This window comes from Acartia tonsa, chromosome 14 (genome assembly GCF_053477335.1).
Source record: "Acartia tonsa isolate MP-2025a chromosome 14, ASM5347733v1, whole genome shotgun sequence".
In the NCBI taxonomy this organism is placed as follows: Eukaryota; Metazoa; Arthropoda; class Copepoda; order Calanoida; family Acartiidae; genus Acartia; species Acartia tonsa.
In genome coordinates this window covers 4,848,981-4,874,416 of record NC_137273.1, presented here as the reverse complement: position 1 = coordinate 4,874,416, position 25,436 = coordinate 4,848,981, and the positions used below count along the sequence as shown (strand labels likewise).

At 30.7% G+C, this 25,436-nt stretch overlaps 1 protein-coding gene across 2 annotated transcripts in view; it reads right to left on the bottom strand.

Moving 5' to 3' along the window:
* Window positions 1-1,214: 1,214 nt before the first annotated feature.
* Window positions 1,215-25,436, bottom strand: part of LOC145306430 (uncharacterized) — a 44,145-nt gene continuing 19,923 nt past the window's right edge. The window contains exons 6-18 of one of the 2 annotated variants that reach the window (XM_080148525.1): window positions 23,687-23,754; window positions 21,216-21,293; window positions 20,717-20,768; window positions 9,577-9,644; window positions 8,261-8,371; window positions 5,974-6,078; window positions 5,620-5,687; window positions 5,050-5,107; window positions 3,489-3,536; window positions 2,622-2,684; window positions 2,243-2,313; window positions 1,821-1,911; window positions 1,215-1,467 (exon numbers count right to left, since the gene is read on the bottom strand). In XM_080148525.1, coding sequence (XP_080004651.1) covers window positions 1,405-1,467; window positions 1,821-1,911; window positions 2,243-2,313; window positions 2,622-2,684; window positions 3,489-3,536; window positions 5,050-5,107; window positions 5,620-5,687; window positions 5,974-6,078; window positions 8,261-8,371; window positions 9,577-9,644; window positions 20,717-20,768; window positions 21,216-21,293; window positions 23,687-23,754 — 944 coding nt within the window. In that variant the 3' untranslated portion in view covers window positions 1,215-1,404. Of the gene's footprint in view, window positions 1,468-1,820; window positions 1,912-2,242; window positions 2,314-2,621; window positions 2,685-3,488; window positions 3,537-3,613; window positions 3,662-5,049; window positions 5,108-5,619; window positions 5,688-5,973; window positions 6,079-8,260; window positions 8,372-9,576; window positions 9,645-20,716; window positions 20,769-21,215; window positions 21,294-23,686; window positions 23,755-25,436 lie in introns of both variants that reach the window. The other variant, XM_080148526.1, reaches the window with a different exon arrangement.

Here is a 25,436-nt window from a genome sequence, read left to right as displayed (position 1 = left end):
CATTCATGAACCCACAGAACCCCCTCCTTATTTTTAATTGAAATTGAATATATAAAAAAAAAAAATTTAAAAATTCCTTCTTCTAATTTTCAAAAACTCGTATGCAAAAAAAATGAATAGAGATCAAAAAATAAATTGACTTAGTAAAAAATTATGAAAATAATCTATAAATATGTGGAAAATGCTATAGGTATGTGAACTAAAATGATATTGAGAAAGAAAATAATTTAGTTGCTATCGCATCTTATTACAGATGATTTTCCGCGGGTAGTAAAATGAATACATTAAAGATTTATTCCATTTTTTTGGCTTGGGACAACAAAACAGGGTTTTATTTAGGGTTGGGCCGGATATCCGGTCTGGCCGGTTATCCAGCCGGATATCCGGTGATTTTCAATATCCGGCCGGATACTGGAAATTAAAACTATCCGGTTACATGATATTCGGCTGATTTTTGACGCCCGATAACCGGTAATCCGGCCGGATATCCGGTATCCAGCAAAAAAAGTATCCGGCCCAACCCTAGTTTTATTCTATAAATTGTGTTTCATTTTTTTGTGGAAAATTCTCTATAATACGACATAATACGAAATAATGGGTCATTTTTTTCAATAAGTTGTGTGTTACCGTTTAGTAAAATGCGCTTATTATGCCAAACTGTTCTTAATTATGAACATTTCATCAATACATTTGGTCATTATTAAGAACAGTTTGACCTAATAGGCGCATTTGACTAAATAGTGCCACACAACTTTAAGGATAATATGCGAAAAAATAAACCAATTTTTACAGTATGACGGTTTTATTGTAGCGAAAATCGTTCAGATTCGGCGCCATACTGGAAAAAAATTATTATAAATACAAAAAAAAGCTATAACTGATGACAAGAATATACAAACTCATTGATTGGTGAATAGGCGATTCAAAATATTTTCAGGTATTGCTTCGAAACCGATTAATATCCACTGGATAAAAACCGGTTCTCTAAAAAATACTGAAAGATTATAGCATTGTATTACAAACAATTTTCCACAAATAATAAAATAAATATCATAATATTAATACCAGTTTTGTTGCCTCGGAAATTCGGCCCACCAAGACTAACAATCTGATTTTAATTTCATAATTTTCTAATTTAATATCCACGGAAAGCTGTCTATTATACAATGCGATAAATGACTATTAACAATTTCAAGAAAATACTCTTTTTTTACTTTTAAACTCAGATAAAGTTGTCATTATACAAGGCGAAAATATTACATGTAAAAAATAGTTATCTTTAAATACTTTGATATTTTTATAGGAAAACCCAGAAAAAATACTTTCTGTGAGAATAAAAAAAAAATATAAAAAACTCTGTACAGGTTATTTACAATAAAAAATATAAACTTTTACAAATTTTCTTTAATAATTTCTTCTTTTAAGTTTAGCTGGATCCAAGAACTGTTGGGCGGAGCCACCAGATCCCTAAAAGTAATATTTTGTATAATAAAGTAACAGGATGTGTGTCTGTCTATTTGTCTGTACCGAAGGATCTCGGTAACCGCTCAACCGATATGGTTCACCTCTGTGTGTGTGTCTGTGGCAAAGGATCTCGTTAACCGCTGAATCAATATGGTTCTCCTTTACACTGTAGCTTAATATAGGTCATGGGGGAGGCTAAACCAACCTCCCAAGAGAAATTGCCATAGAAAAAATTACCCCCCACCAAAAAAAATTTCTTCGATTTTTGTTTCGAAACTATAATTGAATGTAGAAGGTGTGACCTTTCTCCCACCCACCTTGAGTTGAATGCCCCTGGAGGCGTATAATGTATCTACCTGAATATTATTGATAACAGTGAGAAGTTCATTGATGTCTGTAACTTCATCATTCATCAGTGCCTCCAGGTCATCGGCACGAGATTGTAATCTATAACAAGATTAATTTAAAAATAGGCCAAAACCTGCTAAATAACAGTCCGACTGCAATATATTTTTTTTATTTAATTATGCTCGATTTTGATGGGAATGTTGACAAGAAGTTTCAGCCTTCTATGGCATCTCTGAAAATCACATTTCCACCATAGCCTTACGGACCGACTAACTGACGGACGGACAGATATAGTGAATTATAGAGTAGCTAGAAACTAGAAATATTTATATATATCGAGTAAAGTTTCGTGTTGTTCGTTTGGAAAAAAGTTTGAATTTTTTTTAGAGGATTTATTGATTTACAATTAATTTTAGAAAAAAAAACTTACTTTTTGTTCTCCATTTGAAGGTCCTTGTTCTTCAGGGCCAACTGGTCTTTCCAGGTCAGCAAATTTGTAACCTGAAATTATGATTATACGTAGATATGGGTTTCTAGAAGTAATAACACATTTTTAAAGAATTTAAAAGAATTAATAATAAAATTTTCTTGACTTTTTGTAATTTTTTCATTCAGAATTTAGAAATAGCATATTATATTAGGTTAGAGCACATCGGACTGTTTATCATATAAATACCTAATACTTTATAACGACACTCCCGCATTTATAGGCGTTAAATCTTTGGGTTTATTTAATTAAAACTTGATTTACCCATTGTCTTTTCCCTAATGATCCCTAAGTTTCAGTGGTCAACTATTTAATTATTTACCTTTTCTTTTTCTTGTTTGAGCTCATCTCTTAATCTTTCTACTTCTTCTGCCGTGGCACCCCCCTAAATAGATAAATAGATAGATAGAAAGATATATAATTTGAGAGTGAGTTAGATAGATAAATTAAAGACTATTCATCTCTTAGCTTTCAATTACATATACCTTGCCAGGTAGAAAAACAGTAAAATAGATGGATAAGTGAGAGGTTGAAATAGATAGATAAATATTTAATTGTTTTCAATAAATAGAAAGATAATTAAGTATCAGGTAGAGTTAATGAATAGATAGATTGAAGACTAATCACTTTTATGTTATTGCACTTATCTAGATAGATAAATAGTAAGATAGGTAGATAAATAGAAAATAGATTGATAGATAGAAGAAAATGTGCTTTTTATCTTTCTACAGACAACTAGCAAGCTATATAAATAGATATATAGACAGATTTATAGCTAGATGGATAGAAAAATAAAAAGATAGATAGATAGAAAAAAATTGAAAAATATAAAATTGTTCTCTATTTATTCTGCAAATTTCTATATATCTGGAATTATTCTGGATGGATTGATAGGTAGATAGATAAAAGATTAGTATTATAGATAGAGAGATAAAAATGATATTTCTCGTATTCCTTCGAATCCGGTGTATAGGAACCGGTTCTCATCCATACGAAAAAAACTATGTCTAGCATCGTATTATATCCAGCTTTCTACGAATATAAAAATGTACAATCATAAGATTAAAACCAGTTTTTTTAGCCCGTGCCTTCGTCACCTCGGGGCTAAAAAACTGGTTTGAATCTTATAATTGTACATTCTATATCCGCGGAAAGCCGTTTATAATACGATGAAAGAAATAACTATTACCTTATTTTGTTTCTCTTTAGAAACCAACCATTCTTTTTCAACTTTCAACTGGTTTTAATCTTATAATTGTACATTCTATATCCGCGGAAAGCCGTTTATAATACGATGAAAGAAATAACTATTACCTTATTTTGTTTCTCTTTAGAAACCAACCATTCTTTTTCAACTTTCAACTAAAACAAAAAGTATATTATTAAAAGCAAAGATTTTCAACATTTAGGGGTCCTTTTTGTCCGTAAATAAGTCTGAACGTTAGAATCGTTCTCTCTATTTCAACCGTTCAAGAAGCAACATTTCTGAAATCATAGCATTATAGGTCACTCTTTTCAACTAACTTTTTTTTGAAATTGTGATTCCTATTACGATATAGCTCTATGTAATAGATTTTAAAATTTCTTCTAGACTTATGAATGTTGATATCCTTGTTTTAAATTTGATTTCGAAAATATTTGATCCTTAAAATTTCAATTTCAATAATCTGATATGGAAAATGAATCAAAAAAAATGTATTCAAAAATATATGTATTTAGGCCATTATCAGCAACCCCCCTCCTTTCTCAACCTCTTCGATTTAAAGTACATTCTTTTCTGGCCTGAGGTGGGTTCTTAAAAAACATTTACCCCACTAAAATCAGTTTGGAACATTATAACCAGTGGGGCAAATAAAAAAATTGGTAATATTGATTCTTAAAAAACTTTTAACCCACTGGTTATAATGTTCCAAAATGATTTTTGAGTGAGGATAAATTTTCCCCCCTAGACCACTTTTTTGGGACCAAAAATTACTTGACAAAAAATCCCAAGCTTAAACACAGCTTCACATTGTAATTTTTTTAAAAATTAAAACTAATAAATCAAAGTAAAAGGAATTATCTGCTTACAATTGACTCCAAAAAAAAATCGCTCTTAAAAAAGGGAACAAATTGCTGAGAAAAATTGTCCTCTCATTTTAGGTATAAGCCTATACAAAATGGCGACAAAACGGGGTGCCAAGTTTTATTTGAATTAAAATTAAAATTTGTTTTGTCTTTGTTGGTATTTGTTTTTTTAGACATGTTTTTTTATGCTTAATTTAGATATTTGAAAATTTGAAAAATCTCTGAATTAAAAAAAATATTCCAAATTTAATTATGGCTACCCAACTTAATCCACTGAACTAGGGAACACTCTTTGGAACATTATTTTGCCCTACTTTTTTTCTCAATTGATTTTTTTTTTAAGAATGAGAATCACATTTACCTCATTTGATGTTCCAAAAAAATGGGAAAACAAGGGAGCAATTGAGTGTTCCAAAGTTCAGTGGGGTAAGGTTTTTTAAGAACCCACCTCAGTTCCCTCAAAGTCAAAGTTGAGCGTACTGGGTAATCTCAAAAGGTTAAGGCATCGACTGGTTAAAGCCCCCTGCATGGTTTACTCATAGGACTCCCCCCCCTCCTCCTTTATTTTCAGCTTATTACAAAAGAACGGGTTTTATCAGGGATTTTTGTGTGAAAGCACCTATAACAGAGATATATTGATCTGTCAGTCCAAAATGTTGGTACGTCAGCATGGCGCATTTTACCTGGTCAATAATTTGTTGTCTGCGTTTATCCTGCTTCTTTAATTCTTCCATATCTCGACTAAAATAAGAACACAAATATCATCCAGAGAGAGAAGAGACAATAGGCTGTTTTTTACACTCTAGTCCCCAAAGTTTTATGACAACATTTTCTTGTTCGTTGACTCAACAACTTTGGGGACCAAGCACATCCTACTGTAAGCGGACAACCAACCCTTTAATTGCACGACCTTTCTAGACGTCCTAACTTTGTATGGGATAAGGCATTACCCCAATTCTTGCGAAAATGACAGTAATCACAATTTGTAACGTCTTAAGTTATGACGCGGTTTTTGCCCGAATTTGGAACCAATCTATTCCCCAACGACGAGCTGATGCGCTACAACTGAGAATATTAAAATTTAAGAGATAGCGTAAAGTGACGTCATAAAAATACGTCTATTATCCTTTTCATTTCCTACTTCTCCTCTCATCCTTCCTTTTTAGACGTATTTTCATGACGTCACACATGACACTGTCACAAATTTAAAAATGCCGAGTTCTTGTATTTATGCTTTTCAGAGAAGTCCTCACCTTAGATTATCTTTAGACACTTGAAGCTCGAATAATTGCGCTGACAGTTTTTCATTTCTTTCACGAACCTAAACAAAATAAGAATCTTCACAACAAATTTAGCCGTCTATCTTTAATAGAAGCCAAGGAAAGTGTTTTTATACATTTTTTGGTTAAAAACTGTTAACATGCAGGGGTAAAAAAATAAAAAGTGGCTAAATAAAGAGGAAGCAAAAAATAATTTGCTTAGTGTTATAGTAGGAAAAACTTTATGTAAAAGGAAGCACCATAGAAATTACAAGTCCTCTAGATATATTAGGAGCCGGCTGAGAGCCTTTAGGGATAAATATTAATCTGGAAATAAAATATTGAAACCTGTTCAAATTTTTTCTCTCTTGCAGCTTTCTTTTCTTGTAGGTCAACCTCGAGGTTTTCCAACTCTATTTCTACCTTCTCCCTCTCTGCTGTCTCGTTCTGTAACTAAAATAGTTAGATAGATATTAGTGGTCATCTATTATCTATCTTTCTGGATTTTGTTTTAAAAAGCTATTGATCCATCTCAACCCAAGACTACTTTATCAAACTAACATCTTTGTACAGGCCATATATATATTTCAATAACTAAGGTTATCATTCTCAATCGTCCTGTAAAGGAAAAAAACACAAATCAGTAAATAATACATACAAAAAGTCTATTTTTGAAGAATCTGAATAAGATATTTAACGTTTCTTTTTTTCTTTTTTAATTTGAAGAATTGTAGAGATGCATCGCATCTTTATAAAAGGTTATGTAATTAGAAATGCTGTTAAAATTAAATTTTCATAATTCATATTAATAAAAACACATACCTATAAACTTTTTTGACATTTTAAACATATTTACACTCCCGCTACATATCTATTTATGGTCTAACAGCAGACCATTTCAAAACAAACAAAAAAAAACAGCTGAAAGAAAGGGTTGAAGATTTTGAATGGGCGTAGCAAGAGGGGATTGTGGTGTGGTTGTTATTTTCATTTTTTAAAAACATTGCAACTGCATTTTACATTCTAATATGTAATACAGGGTCAAATTTATGAATATAATATTTTTCTCTAGATAACAAAATCCAAGGGTCATTACTCTGCACTTGCTCTAATGGCACCATTTGAAAATCATTGGGCTGGTGTCCATTAGAAGAAAAATGAATACCTACAGCTTTGGTTGAATTTGGTTTAATGGAACTGTTATGGGCATTAAATCTATCACAAATACGATTTTTTGTTTTGCCAATGTAATGTGGTTTTAGTCTACAATTGCCAGATTGTTTAACACATGCTATACAATAAATTTCATTAGAAGATAAACAATTCATACTAGAGAGAATAGGAAACTTTTCATTTGTTGTTGATGATGTTAAATAATTTGCAAATCTGGGTGAATGTTTACAAAGATTACAATTTCTATTACAATGTTTAAAACCAATCTTTTTTCTCTCTGATTTTCGATCATTTAAAACAGGAAGTTTGGCTCGAATTAAATATTCACTGAGATTTTTTGGCCTAGTCCAAGTAATCATTGGTGGGTGGGGAAAAATTCTTTTTAATCTAGGATTTTTTACCATAACTTTCCAAAATCTAAAAATTATATTTGAAATTTCCATTTTTTTAACTTTCTATCTTTCTATCTTTCTAACTATCATCTATATTTCTAAAAATCTATCTTGTTTGCTACCCATCTTTCTGTCTATCTAAATAGCATCTATTTATCCTTTTGTCTATTTTTTTTCAGGCTATTTATCTTTCTGACTATCTACAATTCTCAATATATATGTTTCTGACCTTTTATCTTTATAAGTTTATCTTTTATTTCTTTTATTGTCGATTTGAAATAATAGCTTGAAAATGAATATACTTAATAAAAAATCTACTTATTAAATTGAACTTCAGTCCCTCTATCTAATATACACTTTCTATCTATCTAGTTCGATCTATATATCATTATCTATACTTGTGATTGTAGATTAGAAAAAGTAGCTGCAAGCTCAATATTTTGTTTTAAAAATGCCATATTAATGTGTCTTTCTATCTAGCAGTTTTTGGGTATTTTTTATTGATTGATTGATTGATTGATTGATTAGCCATAGTCTCTTAGGGTTTGGACCTAAGTAGTCATGGAGTAGGCTGAGACACTTTTGTATAGCCACTAGGGCTATCAAGCTCCACGTTCAAGCACATTATGACTTGACCCGCTATCTCATGATAGCTACTCATTATTACCTCACCCTCGCCGAGTATGACAGGTGTCCCAAATTAAGTCACCGTAATGAATGACGCTCTCCGCAGAGGAGCTTGGGATAAGGGTAGTACTGATATTATGTACTTGACTATTAAGTATCCAAACTTACTCAATAATCCCCTTCTTACACAACCAGGGGAAGTTGCGTGAATGTATTCAACTGAGAAATTCGAGTTGCCACATGGGGACTAGAACTCGAACTCTCATCACCGTAAGTCAGTGCGTTACCACTGAGCTATTTTTTATCTATCTATCTTTACTTATGATTGTAAATTAAAAATAGTAGCTTCAAGCTTATTTCCATATATCAATCTATATATCTAACTTTCTATCTATCTATCTATCTATCTTGCTAGTAATTTCTATCTATCTATCTATATTTACTTGTGATTGTAGATTAGAAATAGTAGCTTCAAGCTGGATAACTTTTTGTTCAAATTCATCTTTGATCTCCTGACTAGAACGGGAGGCTGTGTTTCTTTCTAATTCTTTTTCCTAAAAATAAATAGAAATAGTATTTTATCGCACCTTATTATGGACAGGTTTCCGCGGATATTAAAAGAAAACTTATAAGATAAAATAAAACAAGTATTGTTTGTTAAATGATTTATTGTATGATTTTTATTTTATTATTTGTGGATAATTATCTGTAATACAATGCTATGCTTATTATTTTTAGATCGGCAGTATATCAATTAATCTTTTTTATATAAATCTATACATTTCTAAGCTGTCTTTGTTTTTTACTTGTCTATCTTTCTATCATACATTAGTCATCCAGCCACCTGTTTATCTGTCCGTGTAACTTGTGTATTATTTTATTTAATACTAGCAGCTCCGCCCCTAGCGGGGGGGGGGGTGAAATTTTTTATTTTTTGGGGGGGGGTAGGGGGTGTCACACCCCCTAAGAAAATAGTTAAAAACCTTCCCGGGACCTATGAGAAGCTACCCTGGAAAGAAGAACCCGATCGGTTCAGCGGTCAGCGAGATCCTTCGCTACAAACAAAAAAACAGACAGACAAACAAACAGACAGATAGACATCGTTTACTTTGTATTCTAGATTTTTTTATTAGTGGCTCTGTCCCAAATGCAGCATCCAGGAGTTTAACTTTATAAAATTTATCAATTTATCTATCCATTTGTATATTTACTATCTACTTATCTCTATAGGTTATCATCTATCTATCTATATTAAGAGATATAAGTTTTCCGGAATTGTAATGTAGGGAGTAGATTTGAAATCTGCATCAAATTTTAAGGATTTTTTATAAAATTCGTTTTTTGTAAAATTCTTTATCTAAAAGCGAAAATACATTTTAAGTTAATTAATTTTGACCAATAGGATATGTGGATTTTAAACTACCTGCGCTCTAATTGGTTGAATGATGTACGACATCCAATCAGAGCGCAGATTTTTTAAATCCACCAATCACAGATGCCAAAATTAATTAACTTAATTTGTATTTCCGCTCTTAGATAAAGAATTATACAAAAAACGAATTTTATAAAAAATCCTTAAAATTTGATGCAGATTTCAAATCTACTCCCTACATTACAATTCCGGAAAACTTATATCTCTTAATCTATATTTCTGACTATCTATCTATATTTCTGACTATCTATCTTTTTGACTAAAAAGTATCTATCTATAATAAATTTTTCTGACTATCTATCCTTCTGCCTATTTATATAATTGTACCTGTATTAGTTTATCATTATCAAATGTCAGTATCTTCACAGAGTCCACAAGTTGGTCGATCTTGTTATCTGTTAGCAGCAAGAAATGTAATTTTAAATTAATTATTATAAATCAAAATCGCCTATTTTTTTTAATAACGAATACATTTATACATATTATTCCATTGCACCTCAAGTCTTTTCAAACAGTTTTAGATGGGATACGATTCTCTTACAAATATCATTCACTTGATTAAAATGTTGGGTACTTTTTTTAAATTTTGGTTGGTTGTTTCAAACTAGAAGTGTCCAAACTTTTCAACCAATATTCTTAATCTACAGAAGAGGTAATATATGAAGGAAAGAATTTTGTACAGGGCAAAGTGAACCACTCTGCTAAACTTTCAAAAGAAGATTCATATGACTAATAGGTATTTCTTTAATTTCTTATTTAATCTACCTATTTTGATTCTTGTGAATGTTGTCATCCTATTCTATTTATTTTCATATGGATATTGAACATTAATACATTTTTAAAATTATTATGTACAAAAAATCTTTCAAAATATTTGCAAAAATCCTTTAAATTTAATTTTATTTTAAACTTTAGTTAAACATTGATATATATGTATGTATTTCTATTTTTTTTATTACCTAATGTTTCTTTAAAATTATAACGCCCTTTACAAAAACAATACTTAACGCAAATGAGATATAACATGAAAATTTAAATTATTCATGCGAAATATAAATTTGTACTGTAAATTATTCTAGTCCCCAAAATTGGCTTTAGGGACTTTTTAAATCTTGATTTTGATAAACAAACATAGTGTTCAAATTTTTCGACCAATAGTTTTAATTTACAGAAGGGGTGATTTTGTTTATTATCATTAAGGATAAATAGCAATTTATCGTCCATTATCTTATATCCCTTCAAATAAATAATACCTAAATTAAACAAAATAAATTAACACAAATCCTTCAAATTAAAGGATATAAATCATTAAATTTTATAATGGTTTAAAGTGAATATTGAATATTACACATTACATAAAGGATGCTTTGAACGTTTTCCCAAACTTGATAAAAGTAGTGAATATAAATATTGATAGCATATTTTTTAGTATTTCCAAAATTTAACTAGGCTCTGTTCTATTATCTTATTTTATGACTCTGTTCCAGTTAAAAATAAAATCCTTCCTTCTATTGAGTGCCTCTAGAGACCTCAATGGGGGGGAGGGGGAGGTGGTGTAAAAACAGTTTTTAATTTCCAGCCGTTTTATGTTAACACCAACCACTTTCTCAACCCAACTCATTAGACAATGTTCAATCACTTACTCACATCCTATTATATAAAATAGTAAGATTTTTGTTTGAAGCTTACGATCTCGAAAACCGATTGGATTCTCCATTTTGGGGAAGCCTGGAATATTCTAGGCTAATTTATTTTGGATTCAAGTATTGGTATTTTCTGCCAATTTCTTAATCTTCGAATAGGAAGCAACTAAATGCTAGGAGTGCAGTCACTTGTGTATTATAGTCAAACAATCAAAATGTACATATAATATTACTAGAGTTGGCTTGATATAACTATCTCACTATTGGCTAGTTTTCTACAAGTACATATCTATTTATCTATTTCAATTTTCCTCCCTCGCCATTACTATCTAAAAGAAAGAAGTAAATATTTAATATTTTAAATGATTTTAAAAAGATTTCTTCAATTATATTTTTTATTTACATTACCATCACCAAAGGGTTAATATGATTAAAATTTTAGTTTTGATATTTGAACACTACGGAAGTGTCGCCACAATCGAATTCTTTTAAAACAGAGTTTTCTTTGATTTTCTATATTAGGAACGTATATTTTTTGTTTATTAAATCAAGATTAAATACTTCAATGTAATTCAAATATCAACATGGATTGAAAAACTTTATTCATTCCATAAACAAATAGAATAAAGGTTTTATCGCTTTGGTCAATGAGAGTTTAATGAGGATTATTGGAGCACTATGATTTTTGAACATTTATTCCTTGGAAAACTTGAGCTCACTTATAGACATTTATTTCCTATATAGATCTGACATGGATCTTGAAGCAAAAAAGCAGGCTGTTTTGTAAATGTTAAAAATTGGAAGAATCTATTAAATAAAAGTTATCGCAAATATACTTAGTAAATAACAGCACAAATAACCGTTCCCCACCTCTGCTTAATTCTCATAATCAAACGGCCTTTTTAATTATTATCTATTAAGTGCTTCTGATATTATGAAAGGTAGACGGGTGTAGCTGAGAAGTGTATTTAGATTGGAAGGACTGATGGAGAGAGTTTGTTTAGGCTATATGATGAATACGATAACATGCGGCTGTTACTGCACACTGTATATTACAACTTCCTTTGTTTTAACAACTTAGTATGTATGTATGCTCAATAGTTATTAGGCATTTAAATTTTCACAAGGGGCTTTAAGAAAAGGCATTGAAGACAGAGAGAGAGAGAGAGGGGACAATTGGCTTTTTATTACATTTGTCCCAAAAGTTTTATAAAAACATTTGCTTTATTCGTTGACATAACAACTTTGGGGACTTAATTAAGTGAGTTTTGGTTGGTTGATTTATCAAGTTAACTGTTTAAACTTTTTAACCTTTTTATTTTAATCTTCAGAAGGGGTAATTTTGTGTATAATCGTTGCGGATGTTCATCAATTTATCGACTATTGCCTTATCCCTTTATATCCCTGGACTGTAGAGGTAGGATGGCGATTGTGTCGGTCGGTCTCTATCGAAAGATTTTGCTAATGCAATTAGGTTTGATTTTGCAAAAAGATTTAAATAATTTCTTTTTATTAATTTTGGGAAGGTAAGTTACTACAAATAATAAAAATAGACCCAATATCTTTATTATATCTAAACGCTTTCTCAAGACGAAGCTCCTTTAGTCTTGGGGGCGAAGCCACAAGTGTTGAATTGAAAAGATAAATATAATAAGGCAAAAAAGATAGAGCATGACAGAGCGATAGATAGCTATAGTTTTAGTAACAGAAAAAGTGATAAAAATGATCTATTTTGTATCGCCTGATTTTAAAAGACCCAATTTTGGTTTTCGCTAAAACCAAACATTAGCCCCAATCATTAATTTTCTTTTTAGCCTTGCAAACATTATTTCAAGGGCAATTAGGGATAGGACAAGAAAAAATAATATTCAACTCAGTAAATTCACATAAGAATCTAGTGCATAATATTGGGGGAGACGGGGGGGTGTGGGTTAATTTATCATCTGTTGCCTTTTCCCTGAATCCACACCTTCAAGGGCAGTCCTTTGCATTAATATGATAATTTATTTGGTTGAAGAAGCCCAAAATGTTTGAAGGGTTTAAAAATAGTTTGTATTGGTTAAACATTTTTGTTAATGGTTCCTTGTTGGTTAAAATTTTACTGGTACCAAAAGTTTTATAGATACGTTTGCTAATTAGTTGGCTTGAAATACTTTTGGTACCTTTATTGGACTATAGTTAGTTTAAAACAATTTGTGTTCAAACTTTCAAAACAAAAATTTTGTATTTCAGAAGGGGTAAATTTGTTAACATCTTTGGGGATTAATAAGGCATTAATAAGTATGGACAAACTGATGTTAATATGGAATTTTACAGCATAGATTAAAATATTTTCCATTTACTATTCTTGCATACCTGTCACACCAACAAAAAATGTTCAAAAAGAAATTAAAATCTTTTATCACTGCTTTTGGATGTTTTCATCCTCGTTTATACTTGATATTTGAAAAGAAATTGGTACTTTTCCTCAAATGTCTAACGAGCAAAGAATCCTTACCCCCTTTGATTTTAAAATTGTAAGAGGTAGTTACTTTTTTCTTTGTGCCTAACCCCTGTGGGGGCCCTAACCATGTACCCCATATTACCTAACCTAAGGCAAAACACAACCACATACGAAAAACAAAATTTTAAATTCATCTCAATGGAGGGCGGGGGTTCTTTGCTCACTAAGCACTTAAAGGAAGACCTGCATAGGAAAGTAACATGATAAGGACTAAGAAATAAGAATAATGAGTTCTCAATGCTTATTTCAATTAGCTAGACCGTTAATCACTAGAATCAAGATATAATCAACAATGAATTTTACTTTTATATAAAATCCTAGAAGAGTAAATAATTTAGATATTTCAATGACCATTTATTAGTATTCATTTCTCTATTATACCATTTCCAGTTTGGCTTCGAAACCGATTAATATCCGGTTCTCAGCCACACTGAAAAATCATGTATTGTATCGTATTATATCCAGTTTTCTACTAATATATAAATGTACAATCTCAATTAAAACTACTGTAGTATTCTTAACCCGTGCCTTTGGCATCTCGGGGCTAACACAACTGGTTTTAATCCTATAAGTGAATATTTTAATATCCGCGAAAAGCTGTTATAATACGGCGCGATCAATAACTATTATATTAATAATGACAAAGTGACGGACCAAAGGTGTATTCATAAAAAAAAACCAGCAGACAACCTGATACAGCAGCCAAGAAAATCACATTTCTCTATTGGCTTTGCTATTTTAAACAGAAAGAGGCATAACCAAAAAAGGCTAACTTATTATTTAGAATTGCATTAATTGGTCACAACATGATGGTCCAATGTTTCTACCCTTGAAAAAAGGTTCCCAGACGGAGCAACCTTGGAATTTAAATTTCTGGGATGCTTTATCATTAGTAGGTAGGCTCAAGGATATTCTACCTACCTGTTACAATATTTCATACATTTTTTTACTACAAAAAGTTTGATAGAAAAAACGAGATCCTATAGAGTCGATCTACTGTAAGTAAATCCATCTCTTAACTGAGTAAAAAAAATTTCTCAGATGCTATGAAAGGTAGAGGTTTATTTTTTTGTGTTGATTCTCCTAAATTACAGCCATATAGTTTCACTCAAACCTATAAATAAGCCACCCCCGCCCCTTCCCACATATCACTTATTTTAAAACAAGGATGACAACATCCATAAGTAGCGAAGCACAAAAAAATCATATACGTATATTTAAAGTGTATTCATTAATTGATTTATTGGAGAAAATAAACAAGAAACCCTGTCTTATTTTGTATAATGATGATGGTCAAAGTAAATTACATAAAAGATGCTCATAACAATGGGAAAAATTATTTTGATACTGATATCCCAAAAAAGTTTTAAAATTGGACCAAAAACACCAAAGATATGGGGAAATATGTAAAACATATAAAAATAGCAAAAACCTGCTAAAAGACAGTCTGACCACCATTCTTGTTTTCTTAAAACGACAGGAAATTTAATTTTTAAATCCTTAACTTAATAAAATTTGGAAAATCGGACTATATACATCAACGATATAGAAAAATTTAAAAATAGCCAAAAACCTGCAAAAAGGAAGTCTAACCGTCATGGTTGTTTGCTTTAAACAACAGGAAATTTAATTTTGATATGTATAACTGAAAAAATTTTGAAAATTGTACCATAAACATGAAAGATATGGAGAAAAATGTGAAAAATACAAAAATAGCCTAAAACCTGCTGAAAGGCAGTCTGGCTGTCATAGTTATTTTCTTTAAAGGACAGGAAATTTAATTTTGATATCTATAACTAAAAAATTTTGGAAATCGGACCATAAACACCAAAGATATGGAGAAAAATGTGAAAAATACAAAAATAGCCTAAAACCTGCTTAAAGGCAGTCTAACCTTCATAGTTGTTTTCTTTAAACAACTGGAAATTTAATGTTAATATCTATAACTGAAAAAGTTTTGAAAATCGCACCATAAACACTGAAGATATAGAGAAAAATGTGAGAAATACAAAAATAGCCTAAAACCTGCTAAAAAGTGGTCCTATCGCCATCAATGTTTTATAATTAATTGTGCTCCTTAATGATGGGAACGTTGTCAAAAAAATTCAGCATTCTACCTTTTACAGGAGCTGAGTAAATCCCATTTCCCCCATAGCGTTACGGACTGACGGACGGACTGACGGACGGACAAGGTGAATTATAGAGTAGCTTCGCTACTAAAAATAATAATATATATCTAGCACGGTTCATATGCAAACAAGCTACTATCTCTGCGGAGCTTTCCTAACCCTTGCTTACCTAACCTGGCCAAAATTAAGTATCAAAAAGTTTGTTTGTGGTCTAAATGCAATTTAAGCAAACCTACCAAATTCCATGATCAATTATAAATGAAAATAATGTAGGACCAATATGCAGGGAGGGAGGAGACATTGGGCTGTTTGTTACAATAACAACTTTGGGGACTTTTATTGAATTTTGAATAATTGTTTCATAAAGTTTAGTGTTCAAAATTTTCAACCACTAATTTTAATCTACAGATGAGGTGATTTTGTGCATCTTCATTGGGGATGTGTATAATTTTATCGGGCATTGTCTTTTCTCGTTGGATTCCTGATATCATGAGCTATAAATTTTAATAGACTATAATATTCCAACCTTCTATGTGCAAATCCTAAATCTATGACAGTTAATTAATCAGCTACTTTTTAATGTCATTCCATGCATACAATCTAGAAGACTTTAGGGGATAGGACAATGGAGGGATAAATTATATTTCCTCTAGATTATATTTGAGGAAAAGATTAATCTTATAATAATTTTTTATAATTAATATTTTTTTTAACTAGCAGCTACGCCCCCTAGAAGCCTCTAGGGGCACTCAACGCTCGACCTTATCTCATTTTAAATTTGGGTTTAAAAAGAGTAAAAAAAGTATTTTTCTTTAATAGTTTAAAACCTTCCCGGGACATATAAGAAGCTTCATTGTAAAGGAGAACAATATGGGTTCAGCGGTTTGCGAGATCCTTCGGGACAGACAAAATAGTGTTGCAACATTATTTAAATATAAAACAAAAAAGTTTTCTAAGCGGCATTGTTATTTTTCTTTACTTAGTTTTTCTTCATAGTGAATAGTGATTCATAATTGCAAAAGGACACAATAGCAAATATTAATGAAATATAAGGAAGCGTTTTCAAGTTTTGATGAGGATACAGTTGAAGATGATGGCGGAGACTCTTGAAGCATATGAACAAAATCATTTGACAACATCCATAAAAGCGAAGCACTGAAATGGTAGGACAAACAGACATTAACACTTGTATAGTGTCAGACTCAGAACTGAATAATCAGAATATAAATGTATAAGATTCGGAGCAAAATTGTAAGTAAATTTGTTGAAAAACTGCTTGATACAGGATAATGTTTATGGACATACTTACATTTTTAGGACTTGATTATAGAGTTGCTTCGCTTAAAATATTGTACTTTGTTGTCCCAGGAATCAAATGGATAATTAGATCACATAAAGATTTGTTTTTTTAAAAAGTAAAAAAATTCAACATATTTAAAATGGACGTACGAACATTCTGGTAATGATTATAGAGTTGCTTCGCTTTCTAAATCGTACCTAACTTCTACAGGAATCATAATGCAAAGTTTGAAATTGATAGGACAATTCTAACATGCCTAAATTAACGAATAAAAGCTATCTATCTCGGACGGACGGACATACGGAATTATAGAAAAGCTTCGCTTTTAAAAAAAGTGTATGTGACTATCTATGGCCTAGGCATTCCCCTTTTGACGTTCTGGTTCTAGTGCTGTAGCTTGCTTATGACGCAATCTTTGATTGCAATCGAAAAAGTCACATCCCATTCAACCAATGGATACGCTATATTCGCAATAATACATAAACACCACAGTGTAATCCAATTAAAATGAGTAATTATAGAATTTGATAATTAAACCCCAATCAAAAACTAATTAAAGTTTGTCGTCAGCTAATTTGTAGCTCACTTAATTAACAAATAAATTTAGTTAAAATTAGGTTTGGATTTTAAAAGAACTTTACTTTCACTTAAAACTATTTTTGGACCACAAAATACCAATATATTCTAAGTTACTCTAAAAGATTAAATTAAACTTAATGGTGGAAAAGTATAGATACTGCTAGTTTGAACAACCCAATCAAGATTTAATCTGGCAAACATAAGAGAGAAAATGAAAAATAAGGTACCGGTCAAATTTAACAGTCCAGTTCCCCCTCCCTCCCCGGAAAAGGTGAAAAAACCCCAAAGGAAATTTTTTTAAAGCAGTGAGGGGTAGAGTATCCATGGGGAGAGGTAAAACTCTCATATCACAACAAAAAATCCGCCAACATCCCTGTCAATAGCCAATTTTTCTTTTAATTTTAGCTAAATTAAAAATTTAAGAATTGTATACTAATTATTGAATGTTTATCAGTATAACAATGGAGTCATAATGACAAGTGATGGATGGTTGAATAGGTACAACAAGGATATATAAATTTTGGATAAATATGTATTTTACCCCTCAAAATTAGGAATGTAGGAAAAAGTTACATTAGCAAAAGTAGGTTTAAATTACTTAATTCCAACTATGTAACCCATTCTTAAAAGCGAAGCTTTTTTATAATTAGGGTCGGTCCGTCCGTACGTCTGTAACGGATAGCTACGACAACAAAGTACAATGTTATAAGCAAAGCATCTCTATAATCGAGTCCTAAAAACGTAAAGTATGTCCTTCATTATCCTGTATTTCTGCAGTTTTTCAACAAATACATATAATTAAAATTTTTATTCGACATTTATACATTTATGTTCCGATTTTTCAGTTCTGACACAGTTTCAGTATAAATATTCGTTTGTCCTACCGTTTCAAGGCTTCGCTTTTATGGATGTTGGTCATCCTTGTTTAAAAAGCAGGCAATTGCAAGGGATTATGTCGACTATATGGCTTCAACAAAAAGTGGTAATAACTGTCATAATATCGATATGCTTTTTTAAAATCTTTTTAGCAATATTCACTTTTGACTTTTTCAGGAAGTGGACAAGGCTGACATAATATCGAACAACGACAATCTATTGAAATAATAAATATGCATACTTTTGCTGACATAATTACGACATATCTTTAAAAAGGTTATCAAAATGAAACTGTTTAATAGTTATTTCTCGCATCGTATTATAGACGGCTTTCCGCGGATATAGAATGTACAATTATGAGATTAAAACCGGTTTTAATCTTATGATTATACATTTCGATATTCGTAGAAAGCTGGATATAATACGATGCTAGACATAGTTTTTTCGTATGGATGAGAACCGGTTCCTATCCACCGGATTCGAATGAATACGAGAATAGTTATTTCTCGTATCGTATTATAAACGGCTTTCCGCGGTGCCGAAGGCACCGGCTAAAAAAACTAGTTTTAATCTTATGATTGTACATTTCTATATTCGTAGAAAACTGGATATAATACGATGCTAGACATAGTTTTTTCGTATTCATGAGAACCGGTTCCTATCCACCGGATTCAAATGAATACGAGAAAATTCTTTACATTTATTGGCAGCCTGTAGTCAATGACTTGTAGCCGCAAATTATGTCTTTACTTGTAGGCTAATTGGTTGAGGCTGCTTATCGAAAAACACATCGGGCTTCCAAACTTTAGAATCTTAGGGAGAACAAATTATCTTGCATTATCCTATCCTTAAACTCCTGGATTGAACAACAATAAGGAATCACGGATTCTTGAACATACAAGATTGGAAAACAAATATTATTTTCAATATTTATACTTTTTCTACCTTATCTGTAATTATAAAAAAATGTTTAACAATGGTTTACAAGAGTTTTAAAATTAAAAAAGTTAGCTTTTTTAAGAGATAAGATAATGATAAACTGATATACATCACCAATGATAATTAACAAAATTACCCCTTCTGTAAATTAAAATTAATGTATATATACTGATTGTTTGGAACTAACCAATCAAAATTCAATAAAAGGGACAATTGCAGCTGAATAAATCTTTTAAAATAAATCTGGTGGACCTATTGGATAATTTACTATACAGATAGACCATCGTAGATTATCAGAGAGATAGGTTTCAAGGCGGCGGTTTACTCAATTTTCTCTCCAGGGATCCAGGGATGTACATGTAGGAATAATTAGAAACAAGGATGACAACATCCATAAAAGCGAAGCACTGAAACGGTAGTACAAACGGACATTAACACTTGTATAGTGTTAGAACTTAATTATCATAATATAAATTTATAGGAGTCAAAGCAAAATTGTAAGTAAATTTGTTGTAAAACTGCTTGATACAGGATAATTTTTATGGACATACTTACATTTTTAGGACTTGATTATAGAGTTGCTTCGCTTATTACATTATACTTTGTTGTCCCAGGAATCAATATACCAAAAATTAGATCAATCCGATGATTTGATCACATAAAAATTTGTTGTTAAAAAAGTAAAAAAATCAACATGTTTAAAATGGACGTACAAACATTTTGGTAATGATCATAGAGTTGCTACGCTTTCTAAATCGTACCTAAATACTAAAGGAATCACCATGCAAAATTTGAAATCGATAGGACAATTCTAACATGCCTAAATTAAAGGAAAAAGCTATCCGTTACGGACGTACGGACGGACCGACCCTAATTATAGAAAAGCTTCGCTTTTATAAATAGCAAAGTATCAACATAAAGGAGGGTAAGAATATAAGCTGATGCATAGTCGGGGAGGGGGGGGGGAGGGTACATTGTACTGTAAATTGCGCTGGTAACCAAAGTTTTATAGTTATGTTTTCTTTTTCGTTGGTTCAAATCTTCATTGAGGATTTGCATAAATTATGATTCATTGTCTTATCCCTAATTATCCCTTGGCATATCATCATAGGAGTTAGAGAAATAGTGCAAGTGGGACACAATCACTTATAAAGCAGCTATGCATTTTAAACATTGGAAATCTTAAGAGATAAGACAATGGGTGATATATAACATGGAGACTCAAATAATTGGTTGAAAAGTTGAAAAATTTTATTTTTGAACCAACTAATTCATACCCAAGTTCTTGGACCGTCAAACGACGAGAAAGCAAATAAAAAAAAAACTTTGGGTACCTGTAAAATTTAAGTTTCAGATTTCTGATTTTTTTTCTAAAGTAATTTCTCAATTAATAGAAAAGCCTACTTTTTAACTGTTTTGAACAGCTTTTAAGAAATGTTCGTATTTAAAAATCAGGAGTAAGATTAATAATTTTTTTTATAAAAATGACATTTCTTGCCTAGTTTATTTTTCTCCTCTTTCCAGGATTTATTCTGTTGTAATAATGTTCCCTAAAAAAATTAATTTATTCCTTTTTGTGTCTTTTTCTCTTTATAATAAATAGATAAATCTATCCATCCATTTTTTCATTCTGTTTTGCCACTTACATACATTATTTGTCTATCTATCCAGTTGTTTCTTCATCTAACTATGTCATCAAAATGTATATTCATCTATCTATTCCTTTATACATCTATCCATTTATATATCTGCCGCCTAAAGCATTAGCCATGTTTCTATCCATCTGTTTGTCTTTCTTTCTTTTTAAGTATCATTAATTTTTTCTGTCCAATTCTCATTCAATAAATCAATCAATATATCCACAATCTACTCGTCAATCTCTTAATTTGTTTGTCTGTCGACCTATTACAATATTTTATATCCATCTGTTTATGCAATTAACCATGTATCTTACTATTTATCTATCAATCAATCTACTTATTATCAATCTATCTTACCTGAAGCTCTGCAATTTGTTCATCGAGTTTTTGTTTTTCCACTTCCCAAGATTCTTCTTGACGATATAATCTCTCAACCTAGCAATATTAATGGTTATAGAATTAATGGATATTATGACAAATTCTCCATATATAATCTCTCAACCTAGCAATATTAATGGATATAGAATTAGTGGATATTATGATAGATTATCGCATACCCTGATGTTTCTCCCAGCTGGTTAATATAACGATAACCCCCATCCTCCATTTATCAATAATTAATTTAATGAAAACTTATATATAGTTTTGAAGCGGAAAGATGATTCTTCTCTAATAGAAGGGCGTGAAAAATATAGAATGGCAGATTTGTCTCAAAAAACTTTCGTTTTCTTTGAATATATCTATTTTTCTGGCAATATTTAGCAAATTGATTCATTGAAATCTGTTGAAAATATAGGTAAATTCTTTAAGTTGTTACAATGGTATAAGAGGTCCTTATGACGTATATTTTTTGGAAAATTGAATGCCTTTTACAACTTATTTTTGGAAGAAAATTACCATGTCATATAATTTATATGGATTTTTAAATAAACTTAGCATTTTTATAAGAGAAGCATTATTTATTTATTTTAATCTGTAAAGCAAGGAAAACTATGTTCATGTTCAAAGATAACGCAGCTAAAACAAGCTAAAACCTACAAATTTATAGACCTTATACAGTGAGTTTTATTTATGAGAACTTTTTTGAAAGCAAACTTTTTAGAATTTAATGATTAATGGCTTATTTTCTTCGTTTTTTATCACCATTGATAGAACACCAAAAAAATATTTCAGATTTTAGTAAAAAAAGTACAGTAAAATTAAAAATTCAAAACCTAGGTGTCAATATCTACAAATGGTTTTAGCGCATTTTTCTCATGCTCAAATCTTCTACCCTTTGCAAGAATGGCTGCAAAATGCTTTAAAATTGAGATACAGAGTTAAAAATTTATACAGATACTTTTGGGGACATGTACTAGAACATATCAAAGTTTGAAGGCCATATCTCCCAGGGAGGGAGTACTGGCCCCCTAAAGTCGACTACTAAAAATCCAATATTTTCTTGCAAAGGGTAGAAGATTTGAGCTTAAGAAAAATGCACTAAAACCATTTTTAGATGTTGACACCTAAGTTTTGAATTTTGATTTTTTTGATGTTCTATAAATGGTTATAAAAAACGAAGAAAATAAGCCGTTAATCATTAAATTCTGATAACTATAAGTGGGGTAAAATTGCTTTCAGTTAAGTTCTCATAAAAAAAAACACACTGTATAAAAAACGCATAATCATGAGTAGGCATTAAAAAAACATAAAAGTAGGCATAAAAGGTGTTATAAGTAAAACAAATACCGAAAAACAAACAAATGCTAAAACATCACAATGTGTTTTAGAAAATTTTTTACTAACTCTTATTATAAGCACTTATTCCTTAAATTGAAAATGTACAAAATTCTGTCAAATAAAGTAAAGAATTAACGTATTTTTAATTTATCCATTAATGATTAAGATTTTGATTTTTAAAGATTGAGCCAAAAAAATTTATTACATTAATTTTATTGTTGTATTTTTAAAATTAAACAAGGATAAGAACAGGCGAATTCCACTCAACAAATGAGAAAACAACATTGGCAATCATAAAGAAACAAGGATGACAACATCCAAAAAAGCGAAGCACTGAAACGGTAGGACAAACGGACATTAACAATAATCAGAATATAAATGTATAAGAGTCAAAGCAAAATTGTAAGTAAATTTGATGAAAAACTGCTTGATTTAGGTTAATGTTTATGGACATACTTACATTTTTAGGACTTGATTATAGAGTTGCTTCGCTTATTACATTATACTTTGTTGCCCCAGGAATCAATATACCAAAATTAGATCAATCGGATGATTAGATCACATAAAAATTTGTTGTTAAAAAAGTAAAAAAATCAACATGTTTAAAATGGACGTACGGACATTTTGGAAATGATTATAGAGTTGCTACGCTTTCTAAATCGTACCTAACTATTAAAGGAATCACCATACAAAATTTGAAATCGATAGGACAATTCTAACATGCCTAAATTAACGAAAAAAGCTATTCGTTACGGACGTACGGACGGACCAACCCTAAAATTAACAATATGCTATTCGTTGCAAACGAACCGACCCATTATAGAAAAGCATAGTATATTCTTTAATCGGATCTCAGACCGGATTATCATATTAAAGTGATACTTGTAGTTGGCTAAAATAACCCCATCGCAAAAGGGGTTTAAAGTATCCCCTCCACTTCTACTGGATGTACGAACTGATCAATAAATTATGTCTATGTAAGCAACCTAAATTGACGTATATTTTTTCCTCAGTCATAATATGTTCTATAACCAGTAGAAGAGCTTTTAATATGAGAATGACAAAAAACTTTAAACTAAATGTTTTCTTAATAAATGGTCCGAACTTACCTCTTCAACAAATTCTTTATTTGCCTTCATAAGCCCGGATCTCTCTGCACGCCACTCTCTTTGCTCTTCTAAAGAAAGAAAATAATCTCAACGAGGATGACAACATCCATATAAGTGAAGTTCTTAAACGATAGGTCAAACAAAAATTAACTCAATGGGCAGAATATAAATATATTAGTATAAACAAAATTGTAAGTAAGTTTGTTGCAAAACTGTTTTATTAAAGAAAAATTGTTAAATGACATTCTTACATTTTTAGCATTTGATTATAGAGATGCTATGCTTTCTAATTCGTACTTAACTGTTATAGGATTCATTTTGAAAAGTTTGAAATCGAAAGAACAATTATAACATGTCTAAATCAATGAAAAAAGCTAACCGTTACGAAGGGACTTACGGACGGTTCAACGGACCAACCTAATTATAAAAAGGCTTCGCTTTAAAAAAAAATCTTAACAAGGATGACAACATTCATAAGTAGCAAGGCACAAAAAATGGAAAGACACACTTATAATAGTTATTTCTCGCATCGTATTATAAACGGCTTTCCGCGGTAATAGAATGTACAATTATAAGATTAAAACCAGTTTTTTAGCCCCTAGGTACCGTAGGCACGGGCTAAAAAAGCTGGTTTTAATCTTATGATTGTACATTTTTATATTCGTAGAAAGCTGGATATAATAAGATGCTAGACATAGTTTTTTTGTATGGATGAGAACCGGTTCCTATCCACCGGATTCGAATGAATACGAGAAAAAAGCTTAAAACCCCTTGAAGACTTAAATCTGAAAACAAAATAGCCTAAAAACATCACATTACCTATGTAAAGCTTTCTAAAAACAGAGAAACCAATCGGTTAATTAGTTACTAAGATCTTAAGCTTCAGACAAAAAAAATCTTACTACTTTATATAATAGGATTTTGTGGCAATATACCGATAGACCGATTGACAAAGATAAAATACTGGATGGTAAGAGTTCTCTTCACATGAAATACAGTTTTGCAGTTTTAAAATGTAACTTATAAATATTCAAAATACCTTAGAGACAATACCCTTTACAATACGAGGTACAAAAAAATTACAAATGCAAATTTGATAATTTTGTAGCTGTTTTCATAAATATGATAAAATTGTTATATTTATATAGCAAAATTTTTAAAACAAAGTATTGCTTTTTGACCGTGGCTTCTAGTGTCATATCTTCTTTTCCTATTTTAACATCCTTTTCATATTACATTTTAATCAGGGATCTAAAGGGATAAGACAATTTCCTATACATTGATGTATATCCCCAATGATGATGCAAAAAATTACCCCTTCTGGGAAAACGTTATCATCAAACGTTGGGAACCAGTAAAATAAACAGCCCATTAAACGCCCTCTATTTGCATTTTAAGAGCCCTCGAATCAAGCTCAATTATTTGGTTGTTTTATATCCATACCATTACCATTCATTGTAAAAGCATTAGAATTTGTGCAAAAATGCGCCAAAATAAATTGATTTGATTGCGTCAATCCATAGAAAAAATCTGCCAGTCAATTGAGAAAAAATCTTCAATATCATCACTATCCGGTTTTTAAATTGCACAGATATATTATATGCAATGTAATACAATTAGAAAAAGGATAACTACTGTATTGCAATTTTTACTTTGACAATTTTTAGTTGTTAAAATTGGTCAATTTACATAACACGAATTTTCATTTACTTCAAACAAAAGAAAGTAAGTAAAGTTTGGATTAATCAAA